This window comes from Pongo abelii, chromosome 8 (assembly GCF_028885655.2).
Source record: "Pongo abelii isolate AG06213 chromosome 8, NHGRI_mPonAbe1-v2.0_pri, whole genome shotgun sequence".
In the NCBI taxonomy this organism is placed as follows: Eukaryota; Metazoa; Chordata; class Mammalia; order Primates; family Hominidae; genus Pongo; species Pongo abelii.
The window spans coordinates 103,494,893-103,512,912 of record NC_071993.2 but is presented as its reverse complement, the minus strand read 5'-3'; the positions used below and the strand labels follow the sequence as shown (position 1 = coordinate 103,512,912).

The 18,020-nt window shown below is 35.2% G+C and overlaps 1 protein-coding gene across 1 annotated transcript in view; it reads left to right on the top strand.

The window, feature by feature from the left end:
- The window catches only part of TM9SF3 (transmembrane 9 superfamily member 3), a 67,762-nt gene that overhangs the window by 48,057 nt on the left and 1,685 nt on the right, over positions 1–18,020 (top strand). Inside the window, exons 10-14 of the mRNA XM_002821029.5 lie at positions 6,268–6,407; positions 8,844–8,912; positions 12,190–12,336; positions 12,873–12,956; positions 13,080–13,156. Coding sequence (XP_002821075.1) covers positions 6,268–6,407; positions 8,844–8,912; positions 12,190–12,336; positions 12,873–12,956; positions 13,080–13,156 — 517 coding nt within the window. The remainder of the gene's footprint in view (positions 1–6,267; positions 6,408–8,843; positions 8,913–12,189; positions 12,337–12,872; positions 12,957–13,079; positions 13,157–18,020) is intronic.

Genomic DNA, 18,020 nt, shown 5'->3' with positions numbered 1-18,020 from the left:
CAGCCTCCCTAGTAGCTAGGACTACAGGCAAGTGCTACCATGCCTGGCTAATTTTTGTATTTTTAGTAGAAACAGTTTCACCATGTTGGCCAGGCAGGTCTTGAATTCCTGACCTCGGGTGATCCACCCATCTTGGCCTCCCAAAGTGCTGGGTTTACAGGCACGAGCCACCACACCCGGCCTGATGTTGCATTTATGAATAGTTTGTTCTTTGTATTGCCCAATAGTATTCAATTGCATGGTTATACCATAATGTATCCATTTACCCAGTAATTTACTAGTTTTTTGCTATTGCAAATCAAGTTACGGTATTTATGTGCAAGTCTTTCTATGGACTTATGTTTTCATTTCTCCTGGATAAATAACTAGGAGTGGAATGGCTGGGTCATATGGTAGTTTAAGTTTTCAAGAAACTGCTAAACTTTTCCAAAATAGTTTTGGCATTTTACATTTCTGTCAGCATTCTGTGAAAATTCCAGTTGTTCCACATCACTGCCAGCACTTGATATAGTCAGTCTTTTTAATTTTAGCTATTCTAGTGAGTATATAGTGGTGTTTCAGTTTTAATTAGCACTTCCTAATGACTAATCATGTTGAAGATCTTTTATTTGCTTTTTTGCCATCTGTATATTTTATTTAATGAATGTTCAGATCTTTTGCCTATTTTAATAGATTGTCTTATTGAGTGATAAGAGTTCTTATATATTGTAAATACAAGTCCTTTGTCTTATATGTATTTTGTAAGTATATACTCCTATTTTGTGGGTTGTCTTTTCATAATCTAAAGAATATTTTTTGAAGGGCAAAGTTACTAATTTTAAAGTCTAATTTATTGGTATGTTTTTTCTTTTATGCTTTGCACTTTTTCTATTCTTATTTAAGAAGTCTTTTGCCAAACTAAACATCAGTAAGCTTTCCTTATATGTTGTCTTCTAGAAATTTTATAGTTTTAGCTCTTAAGTTTAGGTCTAGGATCCATTTTTGGCCAATTTTGTATGTAGTGTGAGTTAAGGGTCAGAGGGGTTTTGTTTTGTTTTATATATGACTGTTCAGTTGTTCCAGCACCATTTGTTGAAAAGATTATCCTTTCTCTGTTGAGTTGCCTTAGCACCTTTGTTGACAACCAGTTTACCATGTATGTGTGGATTTTTATTGCTGGATTTTCTCTTGTTTCATTTTGATTTGTTCTATTTCAATTTGTCTTGTTTTTAATGCTGATACCACATTGTCTTGATTACTATAGCTTTGTAAAGTCCTGAAATCAATTCTTTTTCAAAGTTGTTTTGGCTTTTCTAATATTCTTTGCATTTCCATATAAAGTTTAGAAGCAGCTTGTCAGTTTCTATAAAAAGTCTTCTGGGGTTTTGATTGTGATTACATTGAATCTGTAGCACAATTTGGGAAAAATTGACATCTTAAAATTATTGAGTCTTGATTAATGAGCAGAGTATATCTCTTAACTTATTTAGATATCTTTAGTTTTTCTCAGCAACATTTCATAGATTTTAGTGTTCAGGTTTTGTCCATCTTCTGTTGAATTTATTCTCCAGTATTTCATATTATTCTGTTGGTGAATGATATTTTTTAGATTTCTGGTTTTTTTTTTTTTTTTTTTTGAGGCGGCGTCTTGCTCTGTTGCCCAGGCTGGAGTGCATTGGTGCAATCTTGGCTCACTGCAACCTCCATCTCTTGGGTTCAAGCGATTCTCCTACCTCACCCTCCCCAGTAGCTAGGATTACAGGTGTGCATCACCACGCCCAGCTAATTTTTGTATTTTTATAGAGATAGGCTTTCACCATGTTGGCCAGGCTTGCCTTGAACTCCTGACCTTAGGTGATCCACCTGCCTTGGCCTCCCAAAGTGCTGGGATTACAGGCATGAGCCACCATGCCCGGCCATTTTTAAATTTCAAATTCTGATCGTTTATTGCTATTACAGTCATGCATCATTTAATGCCAGGGATATGTTCTGTGAAATGAGTTGTTACACAATTTTTTCATTGTGTGAACATCTCAGAGTGTACTTACACAAACCTAGATGGTATAGCCTCCTACACACCTAGGCTATATGTTATAGCCTAATCTTACAAGGCTACAGACCTGTACAGCATCTTATTGTACTGAATACTGTAGGCAATTGTAACACAGTGGTGTTTGTGTATGTAAACATAGAAAAGGTATAGTAAAAATACAGTCTTATAATCTTATGGGACCAACGTCAGATACGTGGTCCATCATTGACCAAAAAAAAAATTGTTATGTGGCACATGAGAGTACAGTTGACTTTTGAACAATATGAGGTTTGGGGTGCTGACCCCTACCCCCTGCCCGTTCAACTGAAAATCTCCCCAAAACCTTAACTACAAATAAGCCTACTGTTGACTGGAAGCCTCACTGATGAACACATATTTTGTATGTTTTATGTATTATATACTGCATTCTTACAATAAAGTAAGCTGGGGAAAAGAAAATGTTATTAAGAAAATCATAAGGTTAGCTGGGTGTGTGGTTTGTGCCTGTAATCCCAGTTATTCAGGAGGCTGAGGCAGAAGGATCACTTAAGCCCAGGAGTTGAAGCTGTAGTGCTCCATGATCGTGCCTGTGAATAGCCACTGCATTTCAGCCTGGATAATATAGTGAGACCCTGTCTCTTAAAAAGAGAAAAATCATAAGGAAGAGAAAAATGTATTTGCTAAGTAGACGTGGATCATAGTAAAGATTTTCATTTTCATCATCTTCACATTGAGTAGGCTGAGGAAGAAGAAGGAAGGGTGTCTCAGGGATGCTGTCTCAGGGGTGGCAGAGGCAGAAGAAAATCCACTTGTAAGTGGACTTGAACAGTTTACACCCTATTTTTGAGTGTTGACTATATGTAGGAAAACAGTTTTTGGGATATTGGCTTTGTATCCTACAACCCTGCAAAATTCACTTATTAGTTCTAGTTGCTTTACTTTAGTTTTTTACATAGATCAAAAATTTTTTTATTTTTAATTTTTGTGGGTACATAGTGTTATTTAAAAAAATAGATTATCAAATTATTTAAACAGTTTCACTTCTCTTTTTTGATCTGTATGTCTGTTATCTTTTTGTTGTCTGATTGCAGTGGCTAAAACCTGTAGTATAATGTTGAATAGAAGTGTCAAGAGCAGACATCCTTTCTTTGTTACCAATCTTGGCAGGAAGGCATTTAGTTTATGCCGTTAATTAAAATAATGCATTTAGTTTATGCCGTTAATTAAAATAATAGCTAATTTTTTTGTAGATACCCTTCATCAGCTTGTTAAAGTTCCCTTCTATTTGTAGTTTGCTGCAAGTTTTTTTTTTTTTAATTTTGAATAGGTGTTCGATCTTAGAACAGCATTTTCTGCATCTTTTGAGATGATCGGTGATTTTTCTTTTTTAATTCTGAAAATATGGTGAAAGCATTAATTTTCTAATCTTTAATCAGTCTTGCATTCATTTGATGAACTTCACTTTGTCATGATATATTATTTGTTTTATATATTGTTAGATTACATTTGCTAAAATTTGTTTTTACATCTAAGTTTATGAGAGATATTGGCCTGTAGGCCAGTCTGGAAGCAAAGATAGAATAAGTAATAGCCAAATTATTGGTTTATGTCTGAGATTGAGAAGATGTGATCAGTATGTAGATCTTTGGGGTATTAAGCACCAATAGGCAGTACTTGATTCTAACTTGTTATTGTTGTAGATAAGGGAGGCCCTCAACATGGAGTAAATCTTTCTTCTCCCCACTGCCTGCTTTCACTCTCCTCTGAACAGTCACTAGGGGAATAGAGGAGAGCCCCATATTAATTTGAGTTCCAGGGTTTTCACCAATATATTAGACCCTCTTAGCTGCTAAATTTCATTTCAAAATAATGTGGAAGCCCAGACAGAAAACAGATACAAGGATGATCTTATTAGTGTATTTTACAAATTAAGTATTTTTAACACTCTAAATTTAATAAGAGCAATAAGGTTGTGATGAATACAAATCTAATATCAAGGGTATGAATAAAGTAAGCTATTACTTATCTTCAGCACCCAATTTATTTAGTTACCAGTATTGAGAAAAATTCTTACTTCACAAATGAGTTCATTCCATGTGAATTTTTTTTTTTTTTTTAACAGCTTGCCTTGCAATCTTAGAGTATTTTTCAAGTAACTTCATCCAGAACTTGAACATAAAGGAGTAGGGAACTGGTTTCACAGCTTAATCACTATTTCTAACAAACTGCTCACATTTTTTATCATATATTAAAAAGTTGGACAACAAAAGGGAAAATGTTGACAAATGCTAAGCAATTGATAATGTCTTTTTGAGACTGTAGTAGGTTCCTTTATTGACTGTTACGTGCACAGAAGGCAAGATGTGCCCTCACTTCAGCTGCCACTCAATTGTCTGTCACACACATTGTGCTGTAGTAGTACTTTTGCTTATACAATTTTTAGTGAACAAATATGTGCAGGCCTTAATTGGGATGAGGTGAAGGAGATAGAATAAAAGACCAATATAGCATTACAAGCCTTCCTAATCAGTGACAAAATTCATTCAGTTCAGTATATACACAGAGATAAGCAGGAGAAACTTTATTCTGAGATTTGCATGAAAACGAGTTAACCTGGCTATGATATCTCCAGTGTACTGATATTTGGTATAGAACTCCTTTGATCTATATATATCTTATTACAGTTGAAAGTATTTTAAAAGAAACTATTTTCAAGAGGATACTCAAATCAAATGCTTGTGGAATCCCAGAAGCTCTTCAGTAGGACCTGAGAGTTCTTTGAAACAGTTTGAAAACCATTCTTCTAGACCATGTAATTCAACATAGGAATGTTTTCTTCATTTTCTCTTTAATTCTTATTTGAAATTAGAGTTCTGGTAAACTAAGGGAAAAATATATAGGTCTTTATTACAATGTGTTAAGGTTTATGAGTCTTGTAGTTATTAAGAAAGTAAAAGCAAAAATTGAGATGGAATTTATCACTCCCCATATTTACGACATATGTATAGTTCATAACATAATGCTTAAACTATCTTAAAAACACCTGCTTATTTTTCACGTTTCATGTATTTTAATGTGAGCATAAATTCATATTATTCATAGGCCTAGGCCTAAACTGAAACAGATAAATTGAGTTCCTGAGTGTGATGTTTAAAATGGTATTATGGAGCTCTGTAACTCTCACATATTTATGTTTTATCTGAAAAGGAGATGACAATACCCTTTGGCTTGTTTAAAAACACATCTACACACACAAAAGGATCTAAGGAAGAATTTTTAATAATATTGGTTCAAAGAGATCTTTCCTTCTTGTGCAGTCACTGTGGATTTCCTACCCCATATCTCTTCATTTCTCTCAATCAGTGTCTTCACATGTTTCATTCAGTTTTTCTCTCACTTTTACTTTCTATTTATTATAACCTAAAGTGTGTAATTTAAAGAGATCTTAGAGGTGATTCAATTCTACTCCATTTTACAGAAGTTCAGAGTGAAATGATCTTAATTAGATGGTTGGCCGGAAAAGAGCTGATTTTATAAAGAAAAAAAGTCACAAAAATAAATATGTTTCTAATTGGCCACTTTGGTTCTAGAATCTCCGTATGGTCTTCTCTATAATTTTAGACTTTGCACTACTAATGGGCAGAAAAATATTTGTACTATTTTACTAGTGACACATAGATAGCGATCTGCTTCTATTAGGATTCCAAGGTAGTGTAGAATAGAAAAGAGCGTGGGCTTTGAGGCTGGCAGATCTGAGTTGAAATTTTGGTCTGGCTCTCCACTAGCTATGCAATTATGGGAAGTTACTTATCCTTCTCTGAGTCTCCTTTCCTTCATCTGTAAAATAAGGAAAGAACACATATAAAGCTCTTAGTGCATATTATGAGCTCAAAAAGCATAGCCAGATAAGTAAGTTGGTTATAATAATGAAAGACAATGGATAAATATATTAAAAAAGCATGACAGCTGAGAGTGAAAGAGGAGAAAAAGGGATTGTGGCAGAGATAGTGTGGAAGAATAGGAAAGAATGGAAAACCAAATTGGATAAGAACTAGTTCAACTTGTTTCAGTTTAGTTCTAATATTTTAAAGCACACCTTTTTGTTTTCATTAGTGTACTTCTTGCACAATTTTAGCTCATATTGAACTTAAACATTTTCTTTTGTGATCAAATTGTGTTTAAATTGTGTCTCTTTTATTTGTTTATATTAATGTTATTGGTCTCTGAGTAATCACACATTTTTATTTAATTTACAGGTGGCCGTTTGTTGCATCTGTTTTTTTGTTATTCTTCCTCTAAATCTTGTTGGTACAATACTTGGCCGAAATCTGTCAGGTCAGCCCAACTTTCCTTGTCGTGTCAATGCTGTGCCTCGTCCTATACCGGAGAAAAAATGGTAAAGAGAATGCTAAATCTTATGCGATTGTTTCACACAATATATAAGTTCTTAAGGCTGTTGTGTACATGTAACTTTAGAATTGGTATGTATTTATGAGAATGACAATCTTAAGTTTGAGCCTAAGAAGTTCATTTTACTATTTCCTTTAACCTGCATTGTTAAGAGTAATAATAAATTATACCCTTATTCCACTTTCTGAATATCGTGCCATTTACAGTTGAGTCAAATGCTTTCCTATGGTGTAGAGGTGGGTGTGAACTAAAGCTGCAGTTTTACTAATCCTGCAGGCCAGATCTGGCCTGCTGCCTGTTTTTATCTATAAAGTTTTGTTGGAACTCAGCCATGCCCATTTGTTTACGTATTCTCTGTGGCTGCTTTTATAGTACAACATCAGAGCTGGCAGATCAGTAATGTCAGAGTTGCTATCACATGCAGAATCTGAAATATTTACTATCTTTCCAGATATTTTAGTACTGTACAATTTAGTGTACATTTATTACATTCCCTATTTATAGGAACAGTTGTATAGTAAGTAGACTCTACATTTTTATAATAACGGAGATATATATATAAAGTCTCTGTCCCTAGATATTTTACCAGATTATAAGTACAGCATATTCAGGTGCTTATACAAATAGGTGATAATTTTGTTCTGTCCTTTCTAGACATGGAGGCATGTAGACATTTATAGAAATGGAGGATGAATAAAATAGCCCCTATAGTTTGAAATGGTCATATTCTTTTCTTTCCTTAGATTGGTGCTTATGAGAGACTTTGGTTAGAACTTTTGTAGTTTATTATTTTATTTATTTTTATATATATATATTTATTTATTTGAGATGGGGTCTCACTCTGGCCCAGGCTGGAGTGCAGTGGTGTGATCTCGGCTCACTGCAAGCTCCACCTCCTGGATTCACGTCATTCTTCCACCTCAGCCTCCCGAATAACTGGGACTACAGGTGCCCGCCACCACGCCTGGCTAATTTTTTGTATTTTTAGTACAGACGGGATTTCACCGTGTTAGCCAGGATGGTCTCGATCTCCTAACCTCGTGATCTGCCCACCTTGGCCTCCCAAAGTGCTGGGATTACAGGTGTGAGCCACCGCGTCCGGCCTGTAGTTTATTTTTTAAAGTAATTTTTTTTTTGTAAATCAGTATGTTAGGACCCATCAATATCCTTACTGGGAAGGGTAAGTTTAAAGGAAAAGCATAGTCAGAAGTCACAAAAGTTCCTCTAAGTCACTAGGGCCAGTGAAGGAGAGGTCTGGTGAGAGCTTCCTCACCAGAGATGCGTTGCAATTAGGTATAGGAAGGCTTGTGTGTGCCTCTGTTTTGGGGAGTATAATCCTGGGAACCTAAATCTGAATACTAGATCTACCTCTCATTGACTATGTCACCTTGGGCAGATCAGTTTTAACCTCTGTGAGGTCTTGGCTTCCTGTAAAGTAAGAAGACTACATTAAATGATTTTTAAGTTTTTTTTTCATCTCTCAAATTTTACAATTTTCTTCTCAGTTTTTTAGTTTGTTAATTTCATAGTTATTAGTTTAGGATCTTTTTTGTGCCAGGTATTGTGCTAGGCACTGGAAATACCTAGATGAATAGCTTCTGCCTGCCAGGGTTTGTAATCTAGTGAGGTTTTTTATATATATGTACACACACGTATTTGGAATTGGACAGTTACAGTATAGCGTGGTAAGTACTGTGGTGGAGGTATTTTCAAGAGGCAGTGGAAGAATGGGAGAAGGACCCACCTCTTCCTGGGAGACTGAGCAAAGGTTTTAAAGGGAGAACATTTGAGCCAATGCTTTCAGGAGAGAAATAAGAGACAAGAGAAGGCATCCAGGTGGGGAATTACCAATTACAGTCAGTAAATGTTTGTGGAATGAATGAATGAAGTTTCAATTTTGTTTCTTATTTCTTTGGTGCCATTATAAATGAGAACTCATAATACCTTAATTGTATAATTTATAGGAAAACGAATTATAGAACCAAGGAGAGAGTGAGCAAAGAGATGGCAAGGCCACAATTTGGGAAACATTATTTCAAATGGAGGTCTCTAGACTCTTCATTTCTTTCCCTTTGGCTTTTTGTGAATAAATGCCTGTAGATTTCTAAGAAGTTATGGGAGTCTAGTAGAACCAGAGGGAATACTTAGAGACTTTTTCAAGTTCTGCCAGTGTCAGTAATTTGTGTTCTTCATATACTTGTCTCAGTCTTTAATGCAGAAAGAATATTGATTATAACCTATGGCTAATTTGAAGTCCCACCTATGTATTGTGCCTCTTTGGGTTTTGGCTTTTCATTTTACTGGTTTGTTTCTATCCTTTAGAGATGATTTTTTAAGTGTCAAGTACCTGCTTTCTGTTATCAGTGTTGATATAATATGGAAATCATACTAGAAGTTTACTGTTAATTTTTATATTTTCCAGGTTCATGGAGCCTGCGGTTATTGTTTGCCTGGGTGGAATTTTACCTTTTGGTTCAATCTTTATTGAAATGTAAGTTTTGATAATGTATTTATGTTTTGAGGGATTTGATTATAGTAAGACAATTTAGGAGTTAGGGAACATGTAAAGTCATCAGTTGGGAGAACATCTAATAGTCTGTTAATTCCATGATTCCAGAAAGGGAATAGGCTATATAAAGGTAGCTGTTGGCTGTGTTCTTAAATATTCAAGTGATGTTTATACCTTTTTGTATTGTATTCTAGACCTCCCTCACCTAAGAGGAAATCTTAGAAATCAAAACTATGTGTTAAAGAATGGTAGACCAGCCTTTGATCATATGCATGATTTAAGGAATTCCTGGTTTTTATTGTATTTTAAAAATATTTCTATTTCTGAGGATCTAGGGAACTAGGTAAACCATTACCTACTAGTCCGTCTAGGCCCTGACATCTTTTGATGCATAGTCATTTCCTAGGTTCCTTCCATAGAGGCCTGCAGGAGTGCTAGGAAGTGTGTATGTATTTAGAGATAAGAGGTATGCCACCTTGTGCCACTTACTGTGCTTTACATCTGCATCCTTTGTCACCATTGCAAAATAAAAAAGCCTTTCTTTTCTTAGTCTGTGTCCCCGTGCCCCCTGATGGGAATGCTCTGGTTATTTTAGGCAAGAAAGTTCACCGTATGGGACTTTCTCAGGTATTGCAGCTATACACTCTTGGCTCCTGTCCACTAAACACCAGTCATTGTGACAACTTAAAATAGCCTTACATGTTTCCAGATGCCCCACTGCTGATTGTCTCCTGTATGGTAGGAGTCTCCTTAACAGACGTAATTGGATTTGGTAGTTGGTTAATTGAAAAAGTTGGCTCATGTAAGATAATTATTTTAAAAGATACATACATAGTATTTTATTTTAAGACAAGTAAATGTACGTCCTTCACTGATTTTTTTTTTTTTTTTTTTTAATATAGAGCCTTGGTCTTTTTTTCATTGGAATTTTTTCATTTTTTTCCTTTGACATTCGTAATACAGATCCTGTGTTTTCCAGCCTTTTTAAAGTGAAGCAAGAACATAAAGTCCTATCTGAAGCATTCTAAGTGCAGAATCCTTCTAGATTTGTACATTTGTCCCCCAGTCTATAGCCATCTCAATCACATCGAATTTTATAACTTTTTAAAGGGACTCACTTTATCGAATTTTTCCAAAGCATTCAACATAGTTTTTATAGTAACCACACATCCTTTTTACTCTGATGTTTATTGGTTTATGTAACATTTAATTTAGTCAGTTTAGTCTAATGGTACTAACAGGTACAACTGACATAAATAGATATGGACCAACTCTTGGTTGTCACTTACCAGCTCTGCATATGCTATGGGCATAAGTGCCTTAGGAGTTGGAGTGTGTGTCTCTGTAACTCATGGTTTATTAAAGTCAGTTCAGGAACTTCTTCTTTAGTTCCAGTCTGACAATGCTTTGTGCCTTCATCCAGACTTGACCTGTGACTTCTTTTTCCCTTCTACCCCTGTCCCCAGTACTTCTGAACCACATGTCTTCGTGCTTCTCCAGGCACTGTGTTCCACTGGATAACTTCTCTGCTGTTTCTTCAACTTATCTTCTGTTTTGTCCACCTTCAAACCCATTCTCCTACCCATTTGTTAGCCAAAGTGGTCTTTTTAAGGTGTCATGTCGTTTCTTTGCTTAACACTTCTTATTTTAATTGAGGTGAGGTCCCAACACCATAACATGGCCATTAAGGGTCTTTATAGCATAAGAACTGGCCCTGTTCACTTCTCCAACTTCATTTCTTAGTACTTTCCCCTTCATTTAAAGCGTTAGCCATAGTGAATTACTTTTAGTTTTTCAAAATGCAGTGGATTCCCTTTATTTGCTCACCTTTGCTTTTGCTGCTCCTGTACCTGGAACATTCTTTTTTTTTTGAGACGGAGTTTTGCTTGTTGCGCAGGCTGGAGTGTAGTGGCACTATCTCGGCTCTCCGCAGCCTCCGCCTCCGCCTCCCAGGTTCAAGCGATTATGCTGCCTTAGCCTCCCGAGTAGCTGGGATTATAGGCATGCGCCACCACGCCCAGCTAATTTTGTATTTTTAGTAGAGACGGGGTTTCATGATGTTGGTCAAGCTGGTCTCGAACTCAGGTGATCCGTCCGACCTCAGGTGATCTGTCTGCCTCAGCCTCCCAAAGTGCTAGGATTACAGGCGTGAGTCACCATGCCTGGCATACCTGGAACATTCTTCTAGCTCCCTTTACCCTCCGCATTCCTTATCTGATTCTTCTTCCCCCATAAAGCCCCATTCAGCCACAGTGGGAAGATGCTCTTTATGTGCATTCGTGTAGCACATATCACAGTGTATCATGGTCTTTACTGGTGTTTCCCAACCAGCTAGTAATCTTCTTGAGGGTAGAGACTTTGTTGTCTTTACTGTTCTGTTCTCACTGCTTTCCTGATGCATGATAGGGGCTCTGTAAATATTTGTTGAAAGAATGAATGATGGGGAGGTCGAGGTGAGTGGATCACCTGAGGTCAGGAGTTCGAGACCAGCCTAGCCAACATGACGAAACCCTGTCTCTACTAAAAATACAAAAAATTAGCTGGGCGTGGTCGTGCGTGCCTGTATTCCCAGCTACTCAGGAGGCAGAGGCAGGAGAATCTGTTGAACCTGGGAGGTGGAGGTTGAGTGAGCTGAGATTGTGTCACTGCACTCCAGCTTGGGCAACAAGAAAAAGAAAAGAGGCTGAAAGGCTCTGTTGTAATTTGATGATGACTTGATAATGGATTAGAGTGAAAGATCTTTTTCTTAATTAAAAATCTTAAAGCCTTTTCCCTTGCTGTCCTCTGAAGACAGTGTGAATCTTCTTTAGGCCTGCTTTTCCTAATTTTATACATTATTGCTCTAATTTATTTTTCTATTTAATAGAGTATTTTATTTTCTATTTAATAAAATACAAACTACATTGCTTGAATTGTGTTGTATCTACAAAACAATATGGATACAAATACGGATTTTTTAGCTATTTTCATTTGTTCTTTTCTACATTATACTGCTTTAAGCTTCTGTTTTATTCAGTTTGTGTAGAGGTGAATGCCCTACTGAAGAATCAGTTTTTCAAAGATTATTCAAGAAAATATTTTTTGAGAGAATTCTAGTGGATTTAATTGATGAAGACATGGTAAGAGAAACTGTTGGAAGATACTTGAAAGAAAGTCATTAAGTGAAAAAAAATGAGAACTAAAATGTGAGACTTAGGAAGAGCAGAGTGAGCTTTAAGAATAAAGACTGGAAACCTGTGTCTTTATTGCATTTACTTAGGTATTTCATCTTCACGTCTTTCTGGGCATATAAGATCTATTATGTCTATGGCTTCATGATGCTGGTGCTGGTTATCCTGTGCATTGTGACTGTCTGTGTGACTATTGTGTGCACATATTTTCTACTAAATGCAGAAGATTACAGGTGGTAAGTACCTATTTGTGGAAAGAAATTTGGGGAACCATAATATTTTAAAATAAGATTTCCTTTGAAATCTATCAAGTGGAGTAAAGAGCTGTATAGAAATGTTGTTACTTAAAATAGCATAGGGATTTTTTTCCAGTTATAAAAATGATACATATTTTAGAGAAAAAACAATATCAAATTTTTAATGTATTAATGGAGTACTGTTTAGAAATATTTTTTACAAAGTGCTTGATATGAAAAGAGTTTTATGAGAAGCATTGCTCCATTCTAAACACAAGGAAACTTAGATATGAAAAAGGAAATGGTGTATTTATGGTCACTGATAATAAGGAATCTGACAAAATTCAAGATTGAGCTTTCTAATTCTTAGATGTTCTCCTTGTTGATAAATTTAAATACCATGTCTATGCGTTTGTTTTTTAAATAAGTTTTAAAGGACTTTAAAGGATGTTTTATTAAATTCTTTGCTTTAAAATCTTTGTTTTAGTGCCATTCATTCAAAAGAGATTTATCTTCTCTCCCCCTCCCCCCACCAGGCAATGGACAAGTTTTCTCTCTGCTGCATCAACTGCAATCTATGTTTACATGTATTCCTTTTACTACTATTTTTTCAAAACAAAGTAAGTGGAGACATTTTTTCACCTTTTATTTAGGAAACTAAATTTGTCCTTTAAATACTAATATTTAAGACCTCATGTTGAAAGTAAAAATGGATATCCTATATATATTTTGTTTTATTTCAGGATGTATGGCTTATTTCAAACATCATTTTACTTTGGATATATGGCAGTATTTAGCACAGCCTTGGGGATAATGTGTGGTAAGTTTTGAAATTCTTTGAACATCATGAGTAAATCTGAGTTTCTCTAAATCAGAAAAATACAGTAATTGGAAATTAAGAAATTTTATCTGTTGTTTGATCAGAAACACCAAAATAAACCCGAGTCTGATTTCAGTCCTTTTGACTCTCCCCCACAACATAATCTATTACCTTATTAATTTCTATTTTTATAGAAATTCTAGTAATTCTGTGTAGCACAAAATTTCATATCACAGTTTTTCATTCATGTTGAGAATTGGCTTTTTCATTTTATTTATTGTTTTTAGAGACTCAGCTTCTGAACTAGCTGGGACTACAGGCACATGCCACTGTGCCTGGCTTGAGAATTGGCAATTTTTAAAGCTTAGGTTCAATGGAAGATCATGATGTAGGCATGTTAAGGTGTTGCCTGAATGATTCCTGTTTGGAAACTTCTCAGCCTATTCTTGGAGAAACCAGGAGATACCTAGGAGACAGCACAGTTTACTTGTTATGATTGCATACTTGGGTATCTACAGACTGGTCTTAAGTTCTAGCTGTACCATATGTATGCTTTCCACCTTGATCTAGTTCCCCAAGCTCTCTAAGCTTTTGTAAAGTGGGGATAAAACCACTATTTATGGATCTATCATAATTATCTATTAAAAGGAAGAGGTAATAGTTTTCACCATATGATAGAGTCTCTAGAATGTGTGAAATAGCTAGAAAATAAAGAACTTTTGGAAACAGTATGATAAATGGGAAAGGCATAAGCATGAGAGCCTGAAAGCACTGGAATAAATGTCCATGCTGTTGCTCAGTTTTTTTTGTGGCCATGGAGGTCACATTAACCTTTCTAAGTCTCATTTTTATCTGTAAAATGGGCATATCTTTTCAGAGTGGTTGTGAGGAATAGTGTTAAGTGTAGTGCTGGGACTGTTATTAGGTAGTAAGGATAGCCATTTACATGGTGAGATATGGAAAGAGCTGGCCTTTTGGGGTCAGTCTATTCTGGGTGTGAATTCCCCACTTAATAGCCATGTTACTCTGGCCAAATTATTTAACCTTTCTTCCTCAACTTTACTCATTTGCAAAATAGAAATAATACCTACCTCATAGGGCTATAAAGAGGATTCAGTGATTAAATGTGGATAAACATCAGGTGGCTGGTAGATGCTCAGTGAGGGGTAGCTGCTGCTGCTATTGATGAAGGCTGAAAGTCCTTGGGCTTCCTTCTGCTCTGGAATTGTGTGTGTTTCTGCACAGTCTCTGTGGGATTCCACACCTTGTGTTTTCATCTCAGAACAACTTTATGACTCTAAGTCCCTGCAGAGGTAACTTAAGGGAAACTCGTACAAGTAACTCACTTTTTTTCGGGTTCAGTGTTTTACTTGATAAATGAGACTGGTCCCTTAATTACTTTGTAGGAATGATGCGTTTTACTTGATAAATGAGACTGATCCCTTAGTCACTTTGTAGGAATGATGTAAGGCTGCGGGACTAATCATGGTAGAAACATTTTCAGAGAGTGGATAATTTTCCTCCTTTTTCTGTTACTTGCCATTGGCTATTTATGTATGTATGTGTGTATTTGATAATTCCACCTTTGGCTATATAAGATATATATAAGATATGGTAATCTTATTAAAAGCTAGGTCTTGGTGTGACATTTATGGACACCTTTGGGGTACCAAGATTGCTTTGTTTCTCCATCAAAAGAGCCTGTTCAGTTCATATACACTATGTATGTGATCACGTGTGTGTGCACACACAAATGAGATTGTCTGTAAAGTAGTGAAACATTCCACAAGGAAAGATCATTCTCTATGTTATAGTCACATGTTTATTTATAGCTGCTGTGATAGCCATTCCCTGTGATAATTAGTAACCAACTTTGAGGGAAAGATGAGAGGGACTGAAGGTTAAAACTACATTGTGTCAGGTGGAAACGTCCCTATTCTTGGGCAGTCAGAAGGTTCCTTCAGTATTATTTGCCATCCTTTCTTCAGAGTATTGTTCACTGGACTCCTCTTTATTTTATCTGAGATTTTTCTTGATTATCACCAGCATTCAGTGAGGTATAGAATCGATTATGCAGAGTGTTAAAAAAATTTTTCTTGACTTGACTTTTTCTATATGTGATCTTAGGAAGACCCAGAGAGGTAACATCTTGACATTTACAAAGAAAATGGAATGAATCTAGCTAAATTTTTTGAGTGCTTTTCCTGCTGAAATTTCATCTTGCTGCCTGAAAATCTTGGCACATTTACAGTTCCCTGCTGTTCTGGCAATGTCCCAGCATTTATTCTTTAATGGGTTTATATGCCTTCAGTGCTTCGTTTTTCAGGGACAGGTGGGGAGAAACTGTTTAGACTGGAACTCATTAGAATGTCATCATAATACAAAAATTATATATATCCATCAATTTATGTTGCTAAAATGCTTAAGTCAGTAAAACAAATTTAAAACAAAACAAATATTAAAACAAAAATACTTGTTGATTTTTTTAATGTAGGAAAAAATGACTACATTAAGGTGGGATATTATGAGCATAGCATTTTTGTTTTGAGGAATTAAGTTTAAAAGTGCACCTCTATTATTCCTAAGATATTTACTTTTCTAGAGGGCATATTCAGTATTCTCTTTTTATAAAGTCGTGCCCTTGTAAGTTTATTCTTGAGGTACTCATAAGATTAGGAAAAATGATTCTCTAGGTTGATACTGTTTTGATTTTAAGCATATTCTGCTCAAAGGGGAACAATGTTTTGTACATTTGGAAAATTGGATTTGGTTATTGGACTAGTATTATACCATTAAAATTTTTGACGCTAATTAAAATTTTATACATCTTTTCATGTCGTAAGGATTCAGGTGTATTTTCACAAAATTGAATGATTTTTCTCTTATCCTGTAAAGAATTGTATTGTAACTATTCTAAAATGCATTATCAATATTTTAAAATGTAATATTGTTAATGTCCTATTATAAAAGAAATGACTAGTCATTGCAAAAATAAGTGGAAATAGTATTGCTTTGTCACTTTGGTTTTTTGTATGTTAATGTTTAATAAAGGGAAACTTTCAAATATATACAAAAATAGGGACAATACTATATATAGTGAGTCCCCATGTACTAACACCCAGTGTCAGTAATTATCAACTCATGGCCTATCTTGTTTTATTTATATTCCCACTTTGTATCCCCCCTTTTATTCTGACATGAATCTTAGACCTTATGTCATTTCAACTGTAAATATTTCAGTATATGTCTCTCCCTGAAAGATAAATGTAATCTCTTAATATGATGCAATAATTCAGTTAGTGTTCAGATTTACCACACTTGTAATGACTTCTTTTTAAATATAGTTTGTTTGCTTTGAGATCAATTAAGATTCATGCATTGCTTGGCTAAAATGTCTCTTAAGGCTCTTTTAATCTATAGATATTCTCTCTCTCACTTGCAATTTATTTTTAAAACTTAAACAATTTCTGTAGAATTTTCCACACTCTGGATTTTGCTGATCATATTGCTGAAGTGTCATTTAAAATTTCTTCAAGTGGTAGTTAGATCTGTAGGCTTGATCATACTCAAGAATACTTGTCCAAGAATGTTTAACAGGTGGTGTGTAAGCTTTTATCAGGGAAGCACATAATTTCTGGTTCTATTACTTTGTGAAGTTAGCAGCCATTGATAGTTATTGCCTAGCTCAGATAATTCATTAGTGGTTATAATATTCTAATTCTATTGTTCCTTTTATATTTGTTAGCTGGAATACTTCCATAAGGATAACCTTCCTTTCATCAACCAGTTGGTAGCCTTGGGGTATAGTTCATATATAGGAGAAACAGGAGAGATGCTTGATTCTTGCCTTTCATTCACCAGTTTAGTGAATAAAAGATTCACTAAAAGATTGGTTCAAGGGTGACTAATTAGGCATTTATGTGTGCGCTTACTATTATTAATTAATGGAAGGTTTTCTTTTAAGCTTTCAATAATATTGGGTGACATCATAAATTCCTAAGACCAATGGAGATTTTTTCTCTGACAGTTCAATAACCAACTGCATTGTCCTAAAGAGCCCTTAGTAGGTTGGTACAAAAGTAGTTGTAAAGCTGCAAATACTTTTGCACCAACCTATATTTGCAATAAAGAACCATCCAGTTCATTCATTCATTCAACAAATATTTACCAAGTATCTTATATGCCAGGCACTCTTTTAGACACAGGAGATAAATATTTTATTTAACAAAACAAACATCCCTGATTTCTGGTGTTTTAAGCTCTGGTTGAGGCTAATTGTTAAAAAACAGCATTTCAAAACTTCTGACCCACTTACCTCTCTGTCCTATCTATTCCCGCAAATATGTCATCCCTACTACCAACTACACAGCTTCTACAACTTAAAAAAGAAGCTGTTGGAAAATGCCTCTTCTCTAGAGCTTCAACTGCTATTGGGACATGGTTCCCTGTCCTTCCTTAAGAGAATTTTCAGTCACTTCTTCCTATTTATCTATTGGATTTTGGGAAGATATATTGATTTTTACTTTAATGACCTAGAATGATATATCTTCAAATCAAAGAAGGCATGTTTTTTGATTTAACAACCTTTTGCCATTATCAAATTATTCTTGCTTTATAAGAGATGTATTTTAATTCTGTAGTTACTGATTATACAAGAAATAATTGCTACTTGATTAGACTTGGCGTATGATGGTCAGACTCAGTGTATTATGGTATCAGGTGATTTGCAGAGCAAATGATACAGTTTTAGTAAGTTCAGAGAGAATACTAACATAAAGATATTTTCTTTAAAAAAGAATAACTTTCCAGAGCATAGAGTATTTACTGATTTTAAATGATGGATACTGCTCTGTATGTATTTGTT